This window comes from Oikopleura dioica, chromosome 1 (genome assembly GCF_907165135.1).
Source record: "Oikopleura dioica chromosome 1, OKI2018_I68_1.0, whole genome shotgun sequence".
Classification (NCBI taxonomy): domain Eukaryota; kingdom Metazoa; phylum Chordata; class Appendicularia; order Copelata; family Oikopleuridae; genus Oikopleura; species Oikopleura dioica.
In genome coordinates, this window is record NC_137291.1 from 1,389,787 (window position 1) to 1,411,170 (window position 21,384).

The 21,384-nt window shown below is 39.7% G+C and overlaps 6 protein-coding genes across 6 annotated transcripts; 2 read left to right on the plus strand and 4 right to left on the minus strand.

Moving 5' to 3' along the window:
- Positions 1-622: 622 nt before the first annotated feature.
- LOC145705837 (homeobox protein Hox-B9-like) lies at positions 623-1,582 on the minus strand. Its single transcript, XM_081783337.1, has 5 exons — positions 1,461-1,582; positions 1,275-1,380; positions 1,106-1,234; positions 736-875; positions 623-683 (listed from the first exon to the last, which is right to left on the minus strand). The coding sequence occupies exons 1-5, from the start codon at positions 1,568-1,570 to the stop codon at positions 623-625; spliced, it is 546 nt and encodes a 181-aa protein (XP_081639463.1). The 5' UTR covers positions 1,571-1,582.
- Positions 1,583-4,476: 2,894 nt separating this feature from the next.
- Positions 4,477-13,051, minus strand: LOC145705858 (uncharacterized). Its single transcript, XM_081783360.1, has 9 exons — positions 12,842-13,051; positions 12,456-12,801; positions 8,006-9,558; positions 6,116-7,471; positions 5,772-6,068; positions 5,194-5,726; positions 5,055-5,121; positions 4,782-5,013; positions 4,477-4,734 (listed from the first exon to the last, which is right to left on the minus strand). Exons 1-9 carry the CDS (start codon positions 12,990-12,992, stop codon positions 4,542-4,544), a joined length of 4,728 nt encoding a protein of 1,575 aa, XP_081639486.1. The 5' UTR covers positions 12,993-13,051; the 3' UTR covers positions 4,477-4,541.
- LOC145700159 (ceramide synthase 4-like) lies at positions 9,969-11,056 on the plus strand. The gene is made up of 3 exons (XM_081777416.1): positions 9,969-10,179; positions 10,561-10,679; positions 10,860-11,056. The coding sequence occupies exons 1-3, from the start codon at positions 9,983-9,985 to the stop codon at positions 11,054-11,056; spliced, it is 513 nt and encodes a 170-aa protein (XP_081633542.1). The 5' UTR covers positions 9,969-9,982.
- LOC145697603 (ceramide synthase 2-like) lies at positions 11,261-12,270 on the plus strand. Its single transcript, XM_081774824.1, has 4 exons — positions 11,261-11,517; positions 11,733-11,853; positions 11,895-12,089; positions 12,130-12,270. Exons 1-4 carry the CDS (start codon positions 11,328-11,330, stop codon positions 12,179-12,181), a joined length of 558 nt encoding a protein of 185 aa, XP_081630950.1. The 5' UTR covers positions 11,261-11,327; the 3' UTR covers positions 12,182-12,270.
- A 1,508-nt stretch (positions 13,052-14,559) lies between the features above and the next one.
- On the minus strand, positions 14,560-15,932 carry LOC145702293 (uncharacterized). The gene is made up of 5 exons (XM_081779515.1): positions 15,901-15,932; positions 15,566-15,817; positions 15,377-15,492; positions 14,921-15,331; positions 14,560-14,850 (listed from the first exon to the last, which is right to left on the minus strand). Exons 1-5 carry the CDS (start codon positions 15,922-15,924, stop codon positions 14,712-14,714), a joined length of 942 nt encoding a protein of 313 aa, XP_081635641.1. The 5' UTR covers positions 15,925-15,932; the 3' UTR covers positions 14,560-14,711.
- Positions 15,933-16,137: 205 nt separating this feature from the next.
- On the minus strand, positions 16,138-17,900 carry LOC145710594 (uncharacterized). Its single transcript, XM_081788380.1, has 5 exons — positions 17,703-17,900; positions 17,458-17,660; positions 16,611-16,997; positions 16,414-16,567; positions 16,138-16,373 (listed from the first exon to the last, which is right to left on the minus strand). Exons 1-5 carry the CDS (start codon positions 17,809-17,811, stop codon positions 16,165-16,167), a joined length of 1,062 nt encoding a protein of 353 aa, XP_081644506.1. The 5' UTR covers positions 17,812-17,900; the 3' UTR covers positions 16,138-16,164.
- Positions 17,901-21,384: the final 3,484 nt, after the last annotated feature.

The window sequence follows — 21,384 nt, forward strand, 5'->3', positions numbered from 1 at the left end:
GAGAGAATCCTCCGTCCAGGATTTTTAGCCATCTTGGCAGTCAAGATTCCATGGGCAATTTCCATTGGAAGCATCACCTTATACCGTTTTATTATTGTAGAAAATAGGGATGTACTTTCCTGGGCTCGGCAACCTGAATTGAAAACCTGAGTCAGGATCTGATAGAACTGAAATTAAAAGCCGCGTAGCGGCTTTTTAAAAGAACGAAGCCGCGAAGCGGCTTTGGTAATATAATATTACCGTTTTTATCTATGAAATATTCACGTTCGTTCTTAAAAAAAGCCTCTACGCGGCTATAAATTTCAGCTCATTCAGACCCTGACTCAGGTTTTCAACACAAGTTGCCGGGCCTAGGTACTTTCTGTTTGAAATCGCTTTGAAAACGAGTTCCTGAGGAATAAATCCAACGAAAACGTCGCATAAGGGCGTCACATAATCTTCAAATAAATCGTCCAAAAGCTCCATCTCTTGATTTTTATCAAAAAAGAGGGGCGTGCAAAAGAATGATAAGAAAACGTGTCTTATCGCCTTGTGGGTGCTAAACGATTCAATAAAATATCCCTTCATTATTAATTTAAATATTTTATTTTCTCAATAAATGTACAGAAAAAAGACCATTTTTTTATTCTTCATAAATTTTCGACTCGATTGATTTTCCTTTCTTTTCTCTTTTCCACTTCATTCTTTTGAAATGAAAAAAGTGAGTCTTCCTTGATTTCAACTTTTGAATCTTACCTTCTGTTTTGAAACCAGATTTTGACCTGTCGCTCGGACAATCTAGTGATGTTTGAAAGTTGAACTCTTCTGTCAGCAGTGAGGTAAGGATGGAGGCAGAATTCAGCTTCAAGCTCCATCAACTGACGGGAATTGTAAGGCTAGAAATATGAAAAGTTACTTTTCCTGATTTTTGGGCAAATTTTGGTTATTTTTGGTCGAATTTCGGAGAGATCAAAATTTCAATTCGAAAAAAATGTGGGTAGAGCGAAAATTTCGATTGTGTAAATTTTTGACTCAAAAATTTGACCAAATTTTTGTCAAAATTTTGGTTGCTTATATTTTTATTCAAATCGCCTTTTCTCAATTTCGGCAAAAAACAGATACTTACAGTTCTCTTCCGGCGACCACCAGCTTTAAGCCATTTTTGAGTCGGATCTTCTTCTGAATTCAACTCTTCATTTTGCGCTGTTTCCTCCGCTTTTTGCTTTGGTTTTCGTTTTCTTCTTTTGTCGGAGCCCTGAAATTTCGATTATTCAGAAGAAAAATATTGCTTTTACATTTAAGCTTCCAAAATTGGCAATTTGGTAAAGTTGCGCGATCGGCCCCGTCGGCAGCAAATATCGTTCCAGCGCCGAAGGAGAAGGCTGACTCTCCCAGTTCGAGCTGAAAAAGTTCGCGTGAAAAAAGTGATTGCAAATGAAGCACCTGAAGAGAGGTGCATTATCAGCTCGTAAATAAAAAACCTCATTTGCGAGAACTGCGGCAGATAGTTTGTAGGCTGCGGAAAGGGATGGACGGGGGGAAACGAGGCAGTGGCGGGATTGATTGCAACGTTCGCGTTTTGGCCGAGCATATTTTGCGCGTCGAAGATATACGGCCAGCAACTGTGGCAGAGTTCATTTTTTAGTTTTTACACAACTTTTGGTCTTTCGAAATATTTTCGGACTGTTAGCGATTTTAACGGTTTTTCTTAAAAAATAATCAGAATATTTTATTTAAGGACCACCCACCCCCGGCAGCTTTTTCCTCCGAAAAATTGAAATTTCTAAAAACGCCATATTTTTGGTTCGAAATGCGTCCCCAGGATAAACTTGCCTCAAAAACTTGATAAGAGGAATTTTTGACCAAGAATAATCAATATTATCGTCAAAATTAGGGCAAATTCGTCAATTTTCGGCGAATGGCCCAATTCTCAGATGCGATTTTGGGGTTGAAGGAGTCGAGATAGACCCTCAGAAAATGAAGCCTCAAAATCGTTTTTTGACCCGTAGAATCCATTTCCGGGGTCAAAATTTTAAAGTTCCGAAATTTGATTTTTTGAAAAAAGCTGACGGGGGGGGGAGAGGGATATTTATCTTAATAATCAAATCTTTTTTTTTATCATATTTATCGAGTATGTAAAGTACTTACTGACAAGAACGATTCTAGAACTCTGGCTTTGCGCCATATGCTGATTGAACCTGTGACTGTCCATTTTCGTGCCCGGAAATAAAAGTCAATAAAACAAACGACGCAATAAACAAATTTTATAGTTTGGTCTTCAGCTGCTCTCTTAGCTGCGCGAAAATTGGGGAGCACTTTGCAGCGAAACTCGTTATCAGATTGTTAAAAAATCATTAGCTCTGTTAGCAACTTGTAAATCAGCAATTCGCAAGTGGAGAAAAACGGTCAGCTGGTGCACCATCAAAGGGCCAGCGAAATCTTCAAGGGTATCATGCCGACGGCGTTATTTCAAGGATTTTCATTACGACTTTTGGAAATTAGGAGTTTGAAACAACGACGAGAGGTTCCTTTCATATTTTGTTATTTTCAAGTTGACGCGTGAACTACAGGATATTTTCTCCTGGGCAATGGACTCATTGATAATATAAAGTATTATATTAATAAAATGACAAAATGCGTTATTATAAACGAGCCGTTGGCTGCCAAAAACTAATACATTGATTTATAACAAACGTAACAGATAAAAAAGAAAAATGCAAGAATATTGAAAACGTCGTTTATAAGAACTGCGGCGATTTCGGGACCAGCCCAATCGATACTTGATGTTATTTCACTCGCACAAGTTTTAGCCCATATTTGCTGGCCAATAAATTCAACGCATCTTTCGTCATAGTCAAGGCATAAACATGATGGAGGCACACCTTTAATTCATTTACATTTTTGGAAAAAATAGCAAGTAGGTTAACCTACTTGCAAATGCAATTACCATTCACCCATTTTTGGTCGTTTGGAAGAAAAAAACAACAGGAAAATTTTTCTTGTATTGTTTCAACCAAAACTGCATCGTACACAGGATCGCCTAACATTAATTATAATTCCGCATAAATCGGTTGCTCAAATATGTTTACCAGTGAACGAACCTACAAATTCTGTGCTTCGGTAATTTAAGAACATAAGCTGAATACTGTCGACAAATTTCTTCCAATAATGAAGATGAATAAAAAGAAATGACTTGAAATATAACCGAATCTCTTTATAACACTGGATATTTTATACCTGCAAACCACCAAGTCCAAGAAAAATTAGAAGACAAAGTAATACCTTATAACAAGGATGTTTCACATTGAAGGACCTTTCATTTCTAGAGCAGGTGATCATTCACTAGGCATTAATTGGGCCAAACCAAAATCAGGAAGTATAAAGATGGGAAGTGACAAAAAAGGAAGTAATACTTTTGATATGGGTTTTTATTGGCCGGTAGGCCAAATGCAGCGATCTTATTGGTCTTCAAAAAATGCACTTCCTTTTTTGTCGCTTCCTATTTTTATACTTCCTTTTTTTAGTTTGTGCCCATTAATTTTCCCTTTATGATTGTCTCTCGATCAACAAGTAAAGGCCCCCCGTCAACAATTTTCGAAAAATCAAAAATCGAAATTTCATAATTTTGACCCCAGAAATGGATTTTCGTATTCCAGTAGTATTATGATAAATTTTTTTATGCCCTAATCTTAATTTTGCTTCTTTAACAATTCTGAAGATAGTCACCAGTTGACGGATAGTTAAATTTTTTATAAACTTGTAATTTCTAAAATAAAAGAAAAGAAAAAATTCGTAAAATGCATTTAGAGGAATGAAAGGCCCTACAACAATAACATTACAAATCATCACCATGAGCATACTTCATTTAATTTTATGGACATGATCAAAGTTTGATCTGGTTACAGTATTGACTAATAACTTACAAGAAATGGATTTTTCTGTCGATTCGAGACACCACCCCACAACTAAAGATGCTATTTTTTATGTTTACTCATTGCAATAAAATTTTCCTTATAATTCCGATCCAATGGATAATCGGAGTAATTACGCCCAATATCAAGACGATTTTCATTGATGTAAAATTTTCTTCGTAATATGCTGGTAAAGTTTTGCTAGCACCAACTCCAATTTTTTTCTCAATCGCATCAATGAATATTTCATAGTTCATTTTCGCAACTGTAAAATACCAAGCTACAAATCCTAATTGCAAAGCTGAGGTACTGATAGAAAGAGCAAAAATTCCATATTCTGCATTGTCATCCACTCTTTCAATACCATCGTGAATATAATCCATCTCTTTTTTCAGTGTGATACAGTCTAATTCTTCGGCTTGAAGGCCGAATTACATGTCTTTAATTCCATCACAAAGAATTTTTAGATTTTATGTAGTTACATAGATGGTGCAGTTGAGTGGTTTTTTTGACTGTCGACTAATTTTCGGGTTACGCCGTCACCAAATTCTTTTGAAAGATCGAAAAATATTCGTTATATCTGCATTTCGAATTTATTGAAGATAAATAAATGTTAGTCACAATATTTACAGTTAAAAACATTTGCTGAATCTAAACAAGGTGCAGCAAACTTAGAATTACAACCAAAATTGTAGCAATGAAGATTTTGTATTGAGAGCACGCTGTATCAGGCCAGATTTGCTTCTCGACAGGAGTTACTTTCGCATTCCATTGGCCGAAAATATCCCAGAGCATGTAGCAATTGATGATTTTTCGATTGACGCATCGCTCAAAAGTCGAAAAACTTCAAGAAAAAATTAATATTTTCGATCAGAAAATCAGGAATCTTACCGACAAGGACTGTCACTCGGCTCATCCCTTCCATCATCTGCTTCAACTAGGCAGTTATCAAACGTAAAAATGATTTCGGCAACTGGGCAGAAATCTTTGCCAGCCCGAAGCGCGTCTTTTGTACAAATCATTTCATCGAGTTCGAATCGCAAGTCATTCTTTTCGTCATTGTTCCAGAAAGTGAAAATTTCAGGGGTATCCTCGCAGTGCCCTGCGCGTATTTGAACGCATCCTTAATTTTTTGTCTCTGTAGAATGAGGGGGTTAAACTTACTGTCAAAGGAAGAATATCTACAGGAGCTTTCTGGATTGTCTGTCAGGGCACAGGTTTTAATTGCGTCCTGAATATCAGATTTTGAGGATTTTTCACAAGATGAAAATGTCCTTTTATGACTTATTTTTAAAAAACTTACCGTAATAGAGCCAATCTCGCAATTGACCCTTTCTTCGATCAATTCCTCGAGCTCCGGATTCAGTCCAGTTTCTTTCTTTTCCGGAATTCCTTCCCGCAACTTCACTTTTTTGATCGGCCGCCTGCTGATTTTAATCGGCGCTTTTGTCGTTTCCTCTTTCGGCTCCGTCGTCGTTGTTGTTTCATCTGTAGTGGAGGCTGTTGTCGTTGTCGTTGTCGATTTTGTCGTGATTCGATATTGTTTTGCTGGGGGAACATAAACTGTTGTCGTTTTTGTTGTCGGCTTCGTCGTCGCTGCTGGGGTTGCTTGATTGTTTCGAGGAAGACCCATCGATTCAGGAACGGTGAACGGGTTGGGAGGGATGTAAGGAGTGGCTTTTGTGGTTGTTATTCTGAAGATTTCCTTTGGATCAACGCCGGCTTTGATTTTTTCGATTTCGCGCTCGAGCTGCTCGAATGTGATTTCTTCGTCTTTTTGACCGGGAGAGATGTTGGAATAAGGACGCGACGGTAAACTCGGCTTGCCTGTATTTTCTGAAAAGTGAAAGATAGCTTATGTAGTTGACAGATAAAACGTACCTGGGAGAATATTTTTCTCTCGCATTTGATTGGATAATCCCGGCAAAGGATTGTAGTAGTAATCGGAAATGTCGAAATCGTAGTTTTGAAAGTCGTAGTCCAGTCCAGGAAGACTATCATAATCATCATAGTCGTCTAACCCCAAGTAGTCGTTCACAATGTCAGCTGGTAATCCTGCGTCATCGGAAGCGCCTGCCGCTGGCTGGGATGCTCCGTTATTGCATCTTACCCAGCCGATTTGGGGGTCGTAGCACATTCCGCCGGACATGACATCGTTGATTCCGACTTCGCTTTCCGCTAGAGAGCAAAATGTGATCAAATGATTGATATGAAAATTAGAAAACCTTTTGTTGAAATCGTAGAAGCTGTCGTTGTTGTCGTCGTTGTCGTCGTAGTTGTCGTGATACAGGGCGGCGGAGGATTCATCTCTAAGTACAGTTGAGCCGCCAGTGCTCCTTGATAACCAGCATTGTAGTCCAGCGCCACTTCTGATTGTTTATAATTCGAGCGCTCATTGTAGTAACGATCGTTAATATCCGGCCCACCAACAAGAGCGCCAAGGAGAACGTGCGGATTCGGATCAGGGCTCGTTTCTGCTACTTTCGTGCATGCAACTGGCTTGGGAGGACAAGAACTGGCTCGGTGGTGATATTTTGTCGGCGGATTGCGCCCCCAGCCGACGATGTAGGAGCGAACGTCTTTTCCGAGAAAGTAGTCGATTTGCGACTTGGCGAACTCGCGATAGCGGCAACTATTGATTCCGAGATCCGCGGCGATTCCACAAACAAATGCGATATTTGCCGCGTAGCGATTTGGTCCCCACTCTGCCAGGAAAAGCAAACCTTTTGGGGTGAAAGCTTTTCCGCTGTCCTTCATAAACTTGTCGCAAAACCGCTTGATTGGAATATCATAATCAGCACTGGCAGTCATGTTCTTGAGCAAAACTTGCGCTCCGATCGTCACGTCGTCCCAGAAATAAGCAAACGGATCAGCGGTGGAAAGCGCGAACTCTTCGTACTTTTTCTGCGCCGCTCTGAGATACCAACTGTCAGAAGTAGCGTAGTAAATCCAAAGCGCCGCCCAAGTTAGTTCGTCGCCGAAGCCAGAGGATTTGTAATACTTTTCAGCGTCTGGAATCGCTCGGTGGTAATAGTCGCGATATCGATCCGCGAATTCGTACAAGTCCCGAGCGTGTTTCAGGCATTTCGCGGCGAATTGAGGGTCGTCTTCTTGGAGCAAAATGCTCGCCGAAGCTAGAGCCGCCGCTGTTTGACCAGCTAGATCTGTTCCCGGCCGCTCGTCAGTAATCGCAAATGCTTTTCGCGCCCAAGTGATGTCTTCTGGTCTTCCCCAGCGCTTGTGGTCGATTTCTCCGATGCCCACTTGTCCGTAGAGCTTGTACTTTTCCGGATGACAGTTGATCAGGTACTCCGCTCCGTGTCGCAGAGCCTTTTTCAAATTATCCAGCTCTCCCGCCTCTACGTATTGTTCTCTGTACTGGACTCCTCCCCAAGCGAGCGTGGTCATACTGTAAGCCATCGGAAAATTGAATTTCATGAAATCACCGGCGTCGAAATAACCACCAGTTAAATCTTCGTTGTCATCGCCGAAATCTTGAAGGGCAGCGTCTCCGCGCCAGACGATCCGGGAGTCGCCTTTTTTCCCGGAGCGTTGGGCTTCGTAGAAGAGAAGAGAGAGACCTTTCATGGAATAACGAAAACGCTAGCACGAAAATCTCTAGATGCGGCGCATTAGAGCCCTGGCGCACCAATTTCGTGCTTCCAGAACATCAACTTTTTTCTCTAGATCTACCGGCTCGCTTGACAAAAGTTTCATTTCGACATCATTCTGCCTCAGCTCCGGCTGGGTAAGAGAAATTCTCCAACAAAGGAGAGGTCCGAGAGCGAGATTTTTACGGTCAGTACTGTAATAACTTATTACTAATAAGGATAGGTTACTAGAGATCTATTTCTCACAATATTTTTAGACGAGGGAGAAGAGCTGCGATGTTAGTAACCAGCGGTGGAACTGAGATCACCGTCATGGATTACTATGACGAGGACGGAATCACGGACGACAAAAAATTAGTGCCTTCTCATTCACTCACTTTAAGCCGAAAAAGGCTGGTTGAATCTTTACACTGTTCTGGCCACTTATCAATCCCTCATTTAAAATGGTTCATTTTAATAAAAAAAACACGTTCCGCTGTTTACCAAATGCTTCAAACATTCGTCATTCCATTCCTATCAACTCTCCATAGTCAGGTGCAAAAGTCCCCATCGCAAGCAACTTCTGCCCTACTTTCGAGTCTCCCACTGACAGCGTACTTTTGTCTTCAATCAGTGTTCCTTCGATTTCTAGCGTTAGCACTCCAGCGGCGAGGGCTGTAAATCCAGCGTTAGTGTTCAGCGTAACCGTCGAATGTTGGTAGTCGCTTCGGTCATCGAGAAACTCATCGAGCGGATTCGGACCGGCGACGACAGCGCCGTGCAAAATGTGAGGATTCGGGTCTTCCGAGTCTTTCTGCGCCCAGCCGCATTTTGCCGGTTTGTAGGGACACGAACTGGCCTTGTGGTACGGCCGCTGGGGGCCTCCGTTCTTCCCGTAGCCGACGACAAAGGATTGCCCGGTGTTTTCTCCGAGAACGTAGTACAGTTGCTTTTTCGCGAGAAGCCGGTATACATTCGGCCGGATGTTATTTTCCGCTGCGATGAGGCACAAAAAGCAGGAAGACGTCGTTGCTTCAAGAGTGCCCCATTCTGTCAGGAAAAGAAGCCCCGCCGGTGTGTAATCCGCCCCGCCACCGGGCAACAATTTATCGCAAAATCGAATGGTTGGGCCCCAATGCGGCTCAGCTTTCGTCAAACTTGCCAGCATCGTGTGAACAGCGATTCGTTTATCATCCCAGTTGTAATACTCCATCGGCTGGCGCTTGTTGAATTTTTTCATATGAGCAGTCGCTTTTTTGATCCAAATTGGCCGGGCCTCTCGATTTTGAACGGCCTTGGCGATCCAGAGCGCTGCCCAAGCGAGTTCGTCGTGAAAGCCGTTGTATGATTTGTAGCGATTGGCGGCGTCGAGGATCGATTCGTGATAACTGCCTTGGTACTGATTGGCGAATTTGTAGAGCTGCATTGCTTTTTCCATGCATCGGCGTTGGAATTTCTCGTCGAATCCGCGAAAAACCATGGATGTTGCGGCCAAGGCAGCGGCTGTTTCGGCGATGAGATCAGAGCAGGGACGCTTGTTCGTGCATTTGAACGAAATTTCGTCGAAAGCTTCGAGCATATCTTCCGGTCGCCCCCAGTACTCATTCGTGTCTTTTGTCTGGCCGACTTGGCCGTAGAACTCGAAGGGGTTAGTGTGGCATTTGATGAAGTAGTCTGCCGCCCATTTAAGGGCGTCCATAGCTACTCGATACTCGTTCGCCTGGACGTACGCTTCTTTAAACTCAACCACACTCCAGGCAAGAAGAGTCATCGCGCTGGCCATCGGGAATCCGAACTTGACAAAATCGTGGTCGACGAAATATCCACCGACGAGATTTACTTTGTGATATCCTCCGTCCGTCAAGCCGGAATCTTGGCGCCAGTCGATTCGTTTTGGATGCATGCTGAGTTCTCCGCTTCGCTGGGCTTCGAAAAAAAGAAAGGAGAGGTGGATAGCATGGGCGACATCGTGGACGTATGGAGGGGTGGTGGTCGTGATGACGGAAAAGGCAGTAGGGTTTGGTGGTGGAGGAGTGTTGACAGCGACGTTTGCGCCGTTGAAGACAGGGTTTACTCGGCTAGAAATCCATTGTTACTAATTTCTTCTTGAAAAATATTTTTTTATTTTTGAAAAATTTTTTTCTTTTTGAACAAAATTTTTTTTCTATTTTTTTCTTTTTTATTTTCCAAAAAAAGAAAAAAATATATAAATTATCCCTGAAGTGTCAAAATTTTCGCCTCCAAGAATCACCCTTCACTTCCTCTCCCCCTTTTGTTTCCTGAAATAATAAACTGTCATAAAATAAGCGCAAGCAATTCAACCGCGAAAACAAGAGGCCTTCATTCTATTCCAAAACGTTTAAAATTTCAACTGCAATTTTACAGTCTGCGAGAATCGATGTAACAATCGTACGAGTTAGTTTACACGCGTGTCAATATTGAAGTTTCTCGTTTTTAAGCCGACTGCGCTGGTCCCAGTCAGCAGAGATCTTCAAATCAGACATGAGCGACTTTTTCTGGAGCGATTCTATTTGGCTTCCGCCGGGAATAAAATGGACCGACTTAGAGAAATTTCAAAATGATGGAGGAAAAATCCCAGTTTTTGAAGATCTGTATATCATTTTTCCACTGTCGATAGCGATTCTTGTGCTAAGAAAGACCTTAGAGAAGATTGTTTTTAAACCAATTGGTCACGGATAAAAGATTTTTTTAAGAGAAAAAAATTAACATTTAGGTCTTCGAGTTTGATGAGCTTTTAGGGTCAGCACTGACCGCCGATTTCCTAGGTCAATTTGGCCGGTCATTTCGAAATAGGCGAAATCCATGGTCCGTTTGTTCGGTCGGGTCAGCTTTTGGTCGACCAATCAGACCCGATCAGGTCAATTTTTTGGTCAGTGCCGACCCTAGGTGAACTTTGAGTTTCACCAAAAAATTTTTAAAAATTCTTATCAATAATTTTAAAAAATATATTTTAATTTTTAAAATCATTGATAAGAATTTTTAAAATTTTTTGGAGAAAACATGAATAATATTTTTCAACTGGGAAGAATTTCTTATATCATTTTGTTATCCGTTAAAAGCCGCTATTTTGGCCTGAAAGACAGAACCCGCAAAACGAATGTGCCAAACGAAATCTTGGAAAAATATTTTCTTTCAAATCAAATCTTTCAAGAAAAAAATTTGAAAGAAGAGGACAAAGGTAAGTTCGCTTTTTATAAGCAATAAATTCACGGAAACGGGTCTAAATTCCAAGAAAACATTTCCCGATCAAATATTGAAATAAGCCCTCGCTAAGTTAATATCTTTAAGCGGTCAAAAGCGGTAAAAACTTTCAAATGGGCTTATAATTTTATGGCGCCATTTTTCTTAGATTTTTAAGCGCGAATTCTTGAAAAACTTGGAGAATCATGGGACGAGGGGAAAATCGAAAGATGGTTTCGAAATCAGCGAAGACTAACAATCAAGCCGAAAATTGGGAAATTTGGGGAAACCATGTGGAGAGCCGTTTACTACATTTTTGCTTTCAGGGATGTTCAGAAATTTTTTTTATGCTTGCATCTAAGGCCCTCGAACTAAAAATTGATTGAAAATCGACAATTTAGGAATTTCGCATGTAATTTATCAACAGTTTAAGAGTCCTTGCCTCCATTCTAGTGGAAAATTCTTGTGAGGGAATTTAGTTCTCTTCAAATACGGTATTATTTGAAGTGCTGTATTTGCTCACTCTGAGAGGAATGTTTAATCTTTCTTGAATCATTTGAACAACAAAAAGCGCAGCTACGGAACTAGCGTCGTCATCAACAAAAGTTGGTTTTGGAACACGATCGAATGTTGGGAAAACTACCCGATGCAGGAGCTCACGCCCGATGTCCAGAAATACTATTTTCTTGGCTGTGGGCATGCTCTGTCGCTTTGTCTGACCTTGCTGACGGATAATGTGAGGAAGGACTTCAAAGCGAAAATTGTTCACCACGCGGCTACGCTTAGTTTGTTGGTGTTTTCTTATGTTTGTGGGTATACAAGAGTCGGAGCGCTCGGTAAGCATTTCTAGAGACGCATATCAAAAACCGTAAATTTTATTACTCTTGTTCATGTTTTATCTTAAAATTTTGTCTAAGTTCGAATAGAAAATACTACCATAAAAAATCTTAGCAGCGAATGAAAAAGTTGTGACTAACAAATGTATTTGGTCCTTGATGAAATTTTAACGACGAGAGTCTCTTGTAGGAAAGAATGACAGCCAATTTTTTAGTTATGTGGCTCCATGATGGTTCTGATTTCTACCTCGAAATCGCAAAATCTCTCGTTTATCTCAAGAAACAGTTCCTTGCGGATATTTTCTTCACAATTTTCGCCCTCGCCTTTTTCATCAGGTAAAAACCCCCTACTTCCCCATCTTTATCATTTCTCTCAGCCGAATCGTGTACTTTCCCTTTGTCGTGATTCACACAACTTTGGTCAAACCCATCGGTCTTTTTGGCCTCTTTCCTGGGTACTTTATTTTCAACGCTTTGTTGGGTACTCTTTTATGTCTCCACCTTTACTGGTTTTATTTAATTTGCGACCTTGCTTGGAAACTGATCAAGGGAGACCAAATTGCGGATAACAGGTACTACCAACAATTTTACCAAGCTCCCTGACCCGTTCAGATCCGACAATGAAGAATCTTCATCAGAAGACGAAGCAAAAAAGACCAAATAAATGACCAAAAACTCGACCAATCTTCCCGAATGATTCATATAAAAACATATGATGATGTATTTATAATTATTTCACTGTCAATCTTTAGATTAAATCTTAGGCATCAATTCATAATAAAATATTATGCAACAAAACAAAACGAAAAGAAAGATTTTTGAAGAGCAAAAACGTTGAAGCCAAAAATTCCGTCAATCAAAAACAGTCTTACGTATCAGCAGGATCTGGCAAAATTCTTAACCCGATTTTTCGACCTCTTAATTCTTTGTTTTCTTACCTTGATGGTGTTGTATCGAGAGTGTTGCCAGTTCCGTCTCTTTCCAATGTTGTTCCGACTCTTTTCAGCGCCTCTTCTATCGTCTCAAAAGTGTTGATCAGCTCAATCAACAGAAGATCCGAGTTTGGCGGCCCGTTGGAACCATCAGGCTGCGTTCCGGTGAAAAACATTGACACTTCGCCTTGATGAGTTTGAAGTCGACCATTGTAGTTTTGATTTTTGAGGAGATAGACTTGTCCATCCGCGCTGACTTCGGCCACTTGAGCGTCGAAAATCTCAATCGAAGTGACAGGAGAAGTGAAAGTCAATTTCATCAGCCATCCGAATCTGATTTCTCTTTTGATGCCTAAAAATTGGTCAGCTTGGCCTTTGCCGGTTAAAATTACCGATGGTAATTTTCGCAGAAAATCCTCCGGGCCAAAACTGCGAAATATCATAACTAGTCGGATTTGTCAATTCTGCCTGAGCGTCTGTTTCTCTTATCAGCCCAAAGCTCAGCGCCAAAAAAGCGACTTTAGGGAAATTTGAAAATTTCATTTCTTCCTTTTCTTTTCCATCACTCTTTTTGAAAGAAGGCAAAACAGGTAAATGCGGAATTTGTTACTGACTATTTGAAGAATGAATGTCAAAAGTAGATTTGGCGCATGTTCCTTGCCCGCGGCGCTTTACAACTAATTCCGGGCAACGAATCACCCGCCGCGCCAGTCATCCCCTGCCGAGACGAGTGTTATCAGTGCTCCGTCAAGGGACGTAAACTCGCTTGAAAACTCATTATCTTTAATTTTAAATTGAAAAAAAAATAAAGAATAAATTATTATTTTAGTAAAATTTTAAATATTATCAAAAAAATAATTTAAATTTTTATTTAAAAAAAAATTATAATTGAAATGATAATTTCAAAAAAAATTTTTTTATCGAATTATTTTTTTTAATCGTGAATGTCGAAAATGGAAAAGTCAAGTTGAAAATCAACGTTGAATTCACCGAAAAGAAAAGACAGAAAAGCTCCTTTTCGAGCGGATAATCACGGGCTCAAGATTTTTAGTAAATGCTTCTGACTTAACGACTCTGACCTTCGGAAGAGCATAATCGTTCTGTCTAAGCGCTCATATTTCCAACAGCTTCAAAGAGAAGAAACAAGGTAAGTAACGGAAAGAAAATTCGGAAATTTACAAAAATTGAAGAAAAAAAATGATCGACTTTCAAAATTTGCTAAATGGAGAATCAAAATTCGTTTATTACAAGCAATGGCAGATAAATATTGCTATTGGTGTTTTTTGCGTTGCTACGACTATCTGTAGGTCTTTATTTTTCAACCCTTTTGGTGACCAAATAAGTTACGACTGTGATGATCTGGTGGATGCGATTCGGAGGGTACGAGAAAAACGTAATTATGAAAAGAGATCAGCTTCGCCGAAAGCTTCAAATCGTCAATGAAAGACTTGAGAAGGCTGGATCAGCTGTGTCTTACGGTAAGATTGAGGCTTGACATGTGAAGATAACAGTTTTAGAGAAGAAGTATTTGGATATTCGGGAAATTTTAAGTGAGCTTAGACTAAACTGAGCTTCGAATGAAATATTGCTTCGTGTAAATTTTCATTGAAAAGTTTTGACGGAATAATTTATAGCGATTGGTTAATTGTGAAAAATATATCATCGTTAAAATCGGATTTGTCCACTAGACATCATTTTATATGATCGAAAATTTCTCATCTTGAAAATTCAGCGAAAAAAAAAATCACGATATTTGAGAAGCGTTTTTATTTTCGGAAAATAAAGCTCTTCCTTGTTTTCAAAACTGAAACGACAAAGTTGATCATAAAAACATCCTTCCATTAAAACGCACTTCCATGTGAAAATTGAGTTCATTGCCGCGGAAGACATCTACCAATAAACATTTTAGAGCGACGATATCCGCCAAGGCCCATTGTTGGTGCTGGGTTTGAAAGAAACGTCTGGCAGAAACGATCGTCGGGGGTTTCAAGAGCATCGAGGATTCAAACTGGCTCGGATTATTTTGAAAGAACTTCGGATCGAAAAAGAAATTTATCTGTTATTCAAGAATAAAAAAAATTGATAAAGAATAAAAAATAAGAAATTTTTTAATGATGATTTATTAAGAAATATTTGTACAAAAGTTAAAAAGACAAGCCTCTCTTTGACTATTCAAAGATGGCAATTGGTAAAATAGCAGGTAAAAATGAGCAGGATTCACACAGCTTTCATGATATTTGAAAAATAATCTTCACGATAAGCTTAGTTTGATGGGATGTAAGCATGAGGATTGTCGGAGTTGGGATCGTTGACGACAACGGTTCCTCCTTTTTGGGGCTCGCATCGGTTAATGACGGTGTCTCTCCAGGTTGTCACTTGGTTGCCTTCGAAATCTTCAAGACTGAACAAAGGGGATAAGGAATGATTCAAAGGATTGCACAGGAAATTTAGTGGTCTTGCTTAAAACTTACGTGAATTCGCAGCATTCTCGTCGAGTATCATCATACGATCGTCGGTGTGGGTATCTTCCGCAGCACTGATTCTTTGCCTGAGAAATTCCTTCCAAAGGACAGTTGTTGACTCGATCAGTATGATCAAAGGTTCCACCGCCAGAGATGGTCTGGTAAGCGGCATTGTTGATGCAATAGGATTTGTTGTTTCGAAGTGGCTCGGTTAGGATGCCGGCATCGCAATTTTGCTTGGCTTGGACGACGGATTTGACGTATTCCAAGTCGCAGAGGCACAGATTTTCGCCAGAGCTCTGAGCGTTGCCGGAAGAGCAGTCGATCATTCGTTCGCCGGTGGCATCGGTGGTGAAGACGGCGGTGTAGGAGAGAGTGGTGTAGTCGGCGGAGTAGTCCAAATCGATGCATTTGTAGCATCTAGGGGAGAATGAGATGAGGTGGGGAATCATAAAGTGGTTTTACCTGTAGAGAACTGAGCAAGCTCGGTCAACCATGTCCTTAGTTCGTCCACCACCGAAAGATTGCGGATTTTCGGGACCGTTCGCCCAGCAGTAGCAGCCATAGCTCGTGTAGGTATCCTGAAAAAAATTATTTGAACGAAAGGGTTACGAAAAAATAAGAAAGATTTTTCCCTTATCTATAAAAACAAACCTCGATGGTCTTCAAAGTGCTATCGTTGGCAGGCTCTTGTCCGTCCAGCCCATCACCTCTCAAGTAAGAGATCATGGCGGCGATGGGGGCAAAAGTAGTGGTAGCTTGATCGGTGGCATCTCGTCGGATTCGACCGCCGAAGTTCTCGCTGACCCAGTTGCCCTGAATGTTTCGCTCGATTGCGGAGTCGAATCTGTCGGCGAAAGATTTTTCCGCAGCGGCGAGGGAGAGGAGGGAAGAAATTGTCAGCTTCTGAAAATGAAAAAAAAGTAATGAAAAAGACAATCTTCGTTTATGAATCCTAATCTCTCTTTTGATATAAAAAAGTGTCTTACCATGATATATTTTTTCAATATCATACTGTGTGTGTGATGATGAGTGCTATTAATCGCTGAATATTTATACGCGCTTAAGCGTTTTTATGATGGCGCTGCGGAGCAATCGTGAGCGCTCAGTGCAGCGCTCGCGGTTGGGAATTTTGACCGGCGACCTTTTGCCAGGTCAAATGAGAAGCGGAAACGGACATTTCAAAATTAACTCAGGAAGAAAATTTTATATAACAGAATTTTAGAACCGACTTTTAAATAAATTTATTGGTATTACATGTCGAAAGTAACATCGTTCTGCAGTGCTTCATTCATTGAAAAAGAGCTGGTCAGACTGAGGGAACTCGAAGCAGCGCTTATTTCGCTCTTTTCCGACTTTGATGCGTCAGAAATACTCGGCCAGCGCTGGAAAAGAAATGTAGATTTGAACTTCTGTCTGAGCGGCAAAATCAGCTCCTTGATTATTACGCCTTTTGGAATTACTAGAAAGGGTTGAGAATTCTTTTTTCTTGAAAAGGATACCTTTGAACATGTTTTCTAATTTTTCATCGTTGGCGATAATGTCGACGGAAAAGACATTTTTGACGAGTTTTCGAAAGTCGGGAGGGAGAAGGCAATTGGTGATGATGAGGCAATGGTTGATCACTTCTTCCGGGAGGATTGTGTCTTCATCTCTCTAATGAATAATATATGGGATCAATGGATTCTTTGAAACATACCAGAACATGAAAAAGATAATTGAGAATCCACATCGCTTGGTTTTTAAATTCGACCAGATCCAAATTTTGAGCCAGTTTCACCATCTTCTCATAATTCCCCAGCACCTTCAGCAATTTCAATTTTCTTCCGTTTTCGTCCAAATTGATGAGATTATCATCAACTTGTCGGTTTAGAAATTTCATCGCCAGCAGCATCTGCGGCTCCATGTCATAACCAGCGAGCATGGGGAGCATTGACATAAGCTTTTCGAAATCGCTGGTGGAGAGGAAGAGCGTTTTGCTTTTGAAAATGTAGGAAAGGAAGGATTTGAGAAGATCACGTGTATCGAGGGTTTCAAGCTCGGAGAAAATTGCAACGATAGTTATCACGGCTTTTTCAAATGACTCCTAAAATGAAATAAGTGGGAAGACTCTTTATCGGTGAGGGATTTACGAGGGATTTTTGCTTGGCCGTGATTGGCTGACGGGAAAAATCAGCTCTGTGATTCGCTAGAAAAAAGCCATAAGGAAACCCTAACCTTAACCCTTTCGAATTCGCTGGGCTGTGATTGGCTGACGCGAAAAATCAGGCCTCTGATTCGCTGTAAAGAAGCCATAAGCTAACCCTAACCCAAACCCAACCCTTATCCAATCCTAACCCTAACCCATAACTAAATCTTACCCTCTCTTTTGTATCAGGTAATTCTTCGTAATTACGATGTATTATTTAATTTTTTCTAGATAATTTTCTCAGAAAGTAAAAATATTGATAATCTTTCTCTAATCCAATCTTCGAGACTTCAAATTAAAATAAATTGGAGAAAATCTGATTTCGATTTCACGCTCAATTTTGAAATGAAAAAATTACCTTGTCAGATCTATTTTCATTTTGAGTTTTGAGCATCATCCACAAGTCTTCTTTCAGAACTTTTCTCAGCGATAAATCTTTCTTCAAATTCTTCTGAATAAATTCGCACAAAGAGGCGAATTGTTCCCAAGACGAGCAAATGCAAAAGGCGTAGAAAAAAGGGTTGGGGCTTCCAAGAGAAAGAAGGAGCTTCGAAATCGGCCCTAGAATTTGATTATTTTTGAGAAAAATTAATGAAAAACTACCATTAGAATTTTTGTCGATTAAAACCGCTTCGGAGGAAAATGCATATGCCAAGGGGATCATTCCAGAAGACGATTTCAAGTTGACCAAATCAGGATTTTGTCGAAGCATCAAACGAAGTTCCTTCGGGGGGCCCGGACTATGTCGTCGAATGTCGTCAATGTCGTCGAATGTCGTCAATGTCGTCGAATGTCGTCAGATTTTTCTTCAAAAATGGAAAAAAAATCAAAATTTTGAAAACATATCTGTTCTAGAGATTTATTTCTAGAGATTCATTGACGACATTCGACGACATTCGACGACATAGTCCGAGTCGCCCGTTCCTTCTCTCTTCGATCAATTGCCGCTAGATGGACTGCCGCGCGGCCTGATGGAAAAATAAAGCCGGAATCCGCCGTTTTTATCAAGCCGAGAATTGATTCACTAAAAGAATTTATTGAGGGGATAATAAGCCGTTTTAGACCAATCAGATTTTTGCAATCGGCGTGTAGGCCAATCAGATTTCAGAGAGAAAAACGTTTCAAAAAATAATTTTTTTCGCTCATCTTTTTACCTGTCATAATTTTCCCAGTCATTCAATTTTTCATAAAGAACTCTTTTTGGCTCAAATTCTTCGTCTTCATCCTTTTCTAGGTTTTTCATTTTCAATTTTTTTCTGAAAAGTACAACGATGATTCAACAGCATTATTCATCAGCTGTCAAAGCCACAGTCATTTCAATTAAACCTTGCTTATCAAAGAGCCTCCCGCTTTTAGGAGCTTTGAGCCTTATCGGCGTCCTGCTGAGTTCGTCCTGCTCATCTTCATTTTCCGACAAATTGGCTTTTTCGCGTCTAATTGTCGATCTTCTCGAGGGAAGGGTGAAAGGAGACTTGAATTCAAAAGTCGACTTCCGCATCAAAATTATTTAAAAAAAAACAACAAAGAAGACTTTATTTTCGCCAGAGATATAAATAAAATAGTAGCATTATTCTAGAGCTCAATAAGAATTGATTTGTCTCTCAACTTGAGAGTCTGTTGAATAATCATTTAGAAGAAGATAAATTCAATTCTTGGATTTTATCGTCGACCAAAAACCGCTTTTTGTTCTTCTTGTTTAACACGGTTACGATTTGGCACGGAAAATTGAAAAGAAAGCAGAAGCTTTAGAATAGGGCTCGCCATGAAATCTTGAAGTCGCGAGCGAGTATGTTTTTCTGATTCCCCATGTTCTAAAACCCAAAAGTCTCCATATAACCACACCCTTAAACTCAGCCAAAAAAATTTTAGAGCGAATTTTCGATAAAAATGGCTCTTTTTCGGGGTCTCATTGCTTAACCGAAAAAATAAACAAAGAAAACCTCTCAAAACTCCTTATATTTGATATTATTTTTTATCAATCATTTAATTTTTTTCGGTAGTTTACTTCGATTCTCCCCAGATCTGAGACTAGACTCTTGTAGAATGAAGCCTTGCGCTTCTTTCAAGTACTTTGCCTGGTCGGGAAAACTTGGGGAACTCGAGATATCCAAGGTTTTCTGGTTAAAATTAGGCCGAAAAACTGTGAATTTGAGGGATTTTTAGTAGGATTTTATTGGGATTTCTGGACAAAATCTTGATCCCAACTTCGTAAATAGCTTATTTAAAAGAGCAGAATAAGTTATCCTCGAAAAATTGAAAAAATGTTGAAATTTCCGGAGAAATGACGTGATGGCACGTGATCGAAGTCCCAAAAACAGGATTTTGGACCTAGCTCTAGAATTTTTTCCCCAAGACTTATGCCTAACAGAGACATATCATTCGAATCAGGAAAAAACGGGGATCATTTTAAGGTGCAATTCGTAGGGGAGAATTGACATCGACTTTTTTTTGGCGAGCCCTACTTTAGAAGAGGGCATAAGTACTAGCCCGCCATTAAATTTGATAAGCTCGCGCCAGATAAGGCTGAGTTCTGCTTATTCGCCAAAATAAGCGTAATAAAAGAGATTCAACAGTCGATATAGAATAATAAACATTTAACATGGGTATCATCTTGGAATTAAGGGGAGGGTCGTCAATATTCGGATTATGGAAAAACAAAAAACCGGGAAAATATGATTGAATGGGAGAAATTCGAATTTACCAGTGAATAGACAAGGGTTGGATGAATTCACCGGCAAAAAGTAGAAAAAAAGTTTGCACGCAAGATTCGGACAAAAATGCCGTGAAATTAGGGCCATTTTCGCAAAAATTTCCAAAAATTCGTCATTTTTCAAACAATTTTCTCAATTTCAACCCCTAAAACTTATTTTTATCAGATAATTTTATGCTTAAGAGACTCGGCAAAATCTTTAGATTCCAAAAATGTATAATTCATATGCGGAATATATGTATAAATAAGAATTTAATTATATAATTATTAAATAATGGTCACCCCTGAAAATCAATATTGACGCCCCCCTGAGGTCTAGATAATTAATTTGGTGTTACAAATAATTCAATAGTTATAAGTTACTCTTTGCCAATTATTGAAAGTTCAAGACAGAAAATTGGAATTTATAGGTTAAATTTTATACCTTAAAGATAAAAAAAGATAAAAAAGGTGGTTTTGAAGACCCGATTAATTTCTAATTTTAACAACGGTGCGCAAGAAAAACGTGCTCTAAATGTTCTTTTTTGATATCTGTGTTTTGCCTAAGGTTCTTTTCTCTTATCTACAATTTTCGGAGGTACTGATGGGTTTTATCAACGAATATCGCAAATCCGCTTTCCAAGGGGGCAAGGATAATTCTTGATAAAGAAAAAATACATCCGATAAACGGGCTTAATTTTGTTTGTATGAGGACAGCTCAGCGTTTTTTACCGTATTTTCTTTACTCTTCAAACTTCCGATAATTTGAAGAACTTCCGCGTTTTTCCCAAACAAGTCTCATTTTTCACGAAAAATGGCTCGAATCCAAAAAAAAATTGCGACAATTTTTGCCAAAATTTTGGTCAAATTTTAGGTTTCCGCAATTTTCGACTCGCCATCAGATTTTTTTTGCTAAAAATTCGGTTGATTTTCAAAATCAAAAATCTAATTCGATGAAAAATTCGTTTGAAAAAGCACTGGGGTCAAAATTCTTCACCAGATTTTGGGGAAAATTCAAACCGCAAAATTGACCACTCCCAACTGTGTCGACATTCCTTTTAGACCCCTGAATTTACCACAAAAGAGTCCCCTTTCGAACGGCTCATTTTTTGTGTCGAAAAAGTTCATGAAAACGCATCATTATCTTCTTCCGCCAAATCCTATTAATGCCACGAGCAAAGAATTTTTTGCGTAAGAGGAGATTGAAAACTCAGTCTGGAGATTCGCGTCAGATTAATGGGATCAGTTTTCTTTCGGCGAGCACATAAATATGGTATTAGAAGTTTTGAGCTGCGAATTCGATCTTCATCCTTTGACTTTGGCTCGTCATAATCGCCGGAAAAATTGGCCCAAAATTCAAGATATGGAGAAATGAAAATGACAGAAATATGGTCTTCTGCTAAAATTTGCGCCGACCGCAAATGAAAAGAAGCCAGCTTCAAGGGCTTCAAAACTGGCCAATTTTAAAACCTCCACTTTTGAAAAGCGATATCATATCTTGCGTAAACTAAAACGTGTTTCAAATACGGAATTCTCGGGCTTTTCTCAAGGTCGTAGAATGAAGGGACTCGTAAATTTCTCTCAGCCAATAAGAAA

What these genes read in the sequence shown, in the direction of transcription:
- LOC145710594 (XM_081788380.1), bottom strand. Translation starts at nt 17,811, where the DNA reads ATGCTTCGACAAAATCCTGATTTGGTCAACTTGAAATCGTCTTCTGGA. An exon ending in AATCGACAAAAATTCTAATG is followed by an intron (nt 17,661 to 17,702) that starts GTAGTTTTTCAT and finishes ATCAAATTCTAG; the next exon opens with GGCCGATTTCGAAGCTCCTT. An exon ending in ATGAAAATAGATCTGACAAG is followed by an intron (nt 16,998 to 17,457) that starts GTAATTTTTTCA and finishes ATTTCATTTTAG; the next exon opens with GAGTCATTTGAAAAAGCCGT.
- LOC145702293 (XM_081779515.1), bottom strand. Translation starts at nt 15,924, where the DNA reads ATGATATTGAAAAAATATATCATG. An exon ending in TATTGAAAAAATATATCATG is followed by an intron (nt 15,818 to 15,900) that starts GTAAGACACTTT and finishes TTTCATTTTCAG; the next exon opens with AAGCTGACAATTTCTTCCCT. An exon ending in CGAGAATGCTGCGAATTCAC is followed by an intron (nt 14,851 to 14,920) that starts GTAAGTTTTAAG and finishes CCCTTTGTTCAG; the next exon opens with TCTTGAAGATTTCGAAGGCA.
- LOC145700159 (XM_081777416.1), top strand. Translation starts at nt 9,983, where the DNA reads ATGAGCGACTTTTTCTGGAGCGATTCTATTTGGCTTCCGCCGGGAATA. An exon ending in AAACCAATTGGTCACGGATA is followed by an intron (nt 10,180 to 10,560) that starts AAAGATTTTTTT and finishes ATCCGTTAAAAG; the next exon opens with CCGCTATTTTGGCCTGAAAG. An exon ending in TTTGAAAGAAGAGGACAAAG is followed by an intron (nt 10,680 to 10,859) that starts GTAAGTTCGCTT and finishes TAGATTTTTAAG; the next exon opens with CGCGAATTCTTGAAAAACTT.
- LOC145697603 (XM_081774824.1), top strand. Translation starts at nt 11,328, where the DNA reads ATGCAGGAGCTCACGCCCGATGTCCAGAAATACTATTTTCTTGGCTGT. An exon ending in TACAAGAGTCGGAGCGCTCG is followed by an intron (nt 11,518 to 11,732) that starts GTAAGCATTTCT and finishes CCAATTTTTTAG; the next exon opens with TTATGTGGCTCCATGATGGT. An exon ending in GACCAAATTGCGGATAACAG is followed by an intron (nt 12,090 to 12,129) that starts GTACTACCAACA and finishes TGACCCGTTCAG; the next exon opens with ATCCGACAATGAAGAATCTT.
- LOC145705837 (XM_081783337.1), bottom strand. Translation starts at nt 1,570, where the DNA reads ATGCTCGGCCAAAACGCGAACGTTGCAATCAATCCCGCCACTGCCTCG. An exon ending in CCAATTTTGGAAGCTTAAAT is followed by an intron (nt 1,235 to 1,274) that starts GTAAAAGCAATA and finishes TCGAAATTTCAG; the next exon opens with GGCTCCGACAAAAGAAGAAA. An exon ending in GTGGTCGCCGGAAGAGAACT is followed by an intron (nt 876 to 1,105) that starts GTAAGTATCTGT and finishes TCATATTTCTAG; the next exon opens with CCTTACAATTCCCGTCAGTT.
- LOC145705858 (XM_081783360.1), bottom strand. Translation starts at nt 12,992, where the DNA reads ATGAAATTTTCAAATTTCCCTAAAGTCGCTTTTTTGGCGCTGAGCTTT. An exon ending in TTCTACGATTTCAACAAAAG is followed by an intron (nt 6,069 to 6,115) that starts GTTTTCTAATTT and finishes TTTGCTCTCTAG; the next exon opens with CGGAAAGCGAAGTCGGAATC. An exon ending in GCGAGATTGGCTCTATTACG is followed by an intron (nt 5,122 to 5,193) that starts GTAAGTTTTTTA and finishes TCTGATATTCAG; the next exon opens with GACGCAATTAAAACCTGTGC.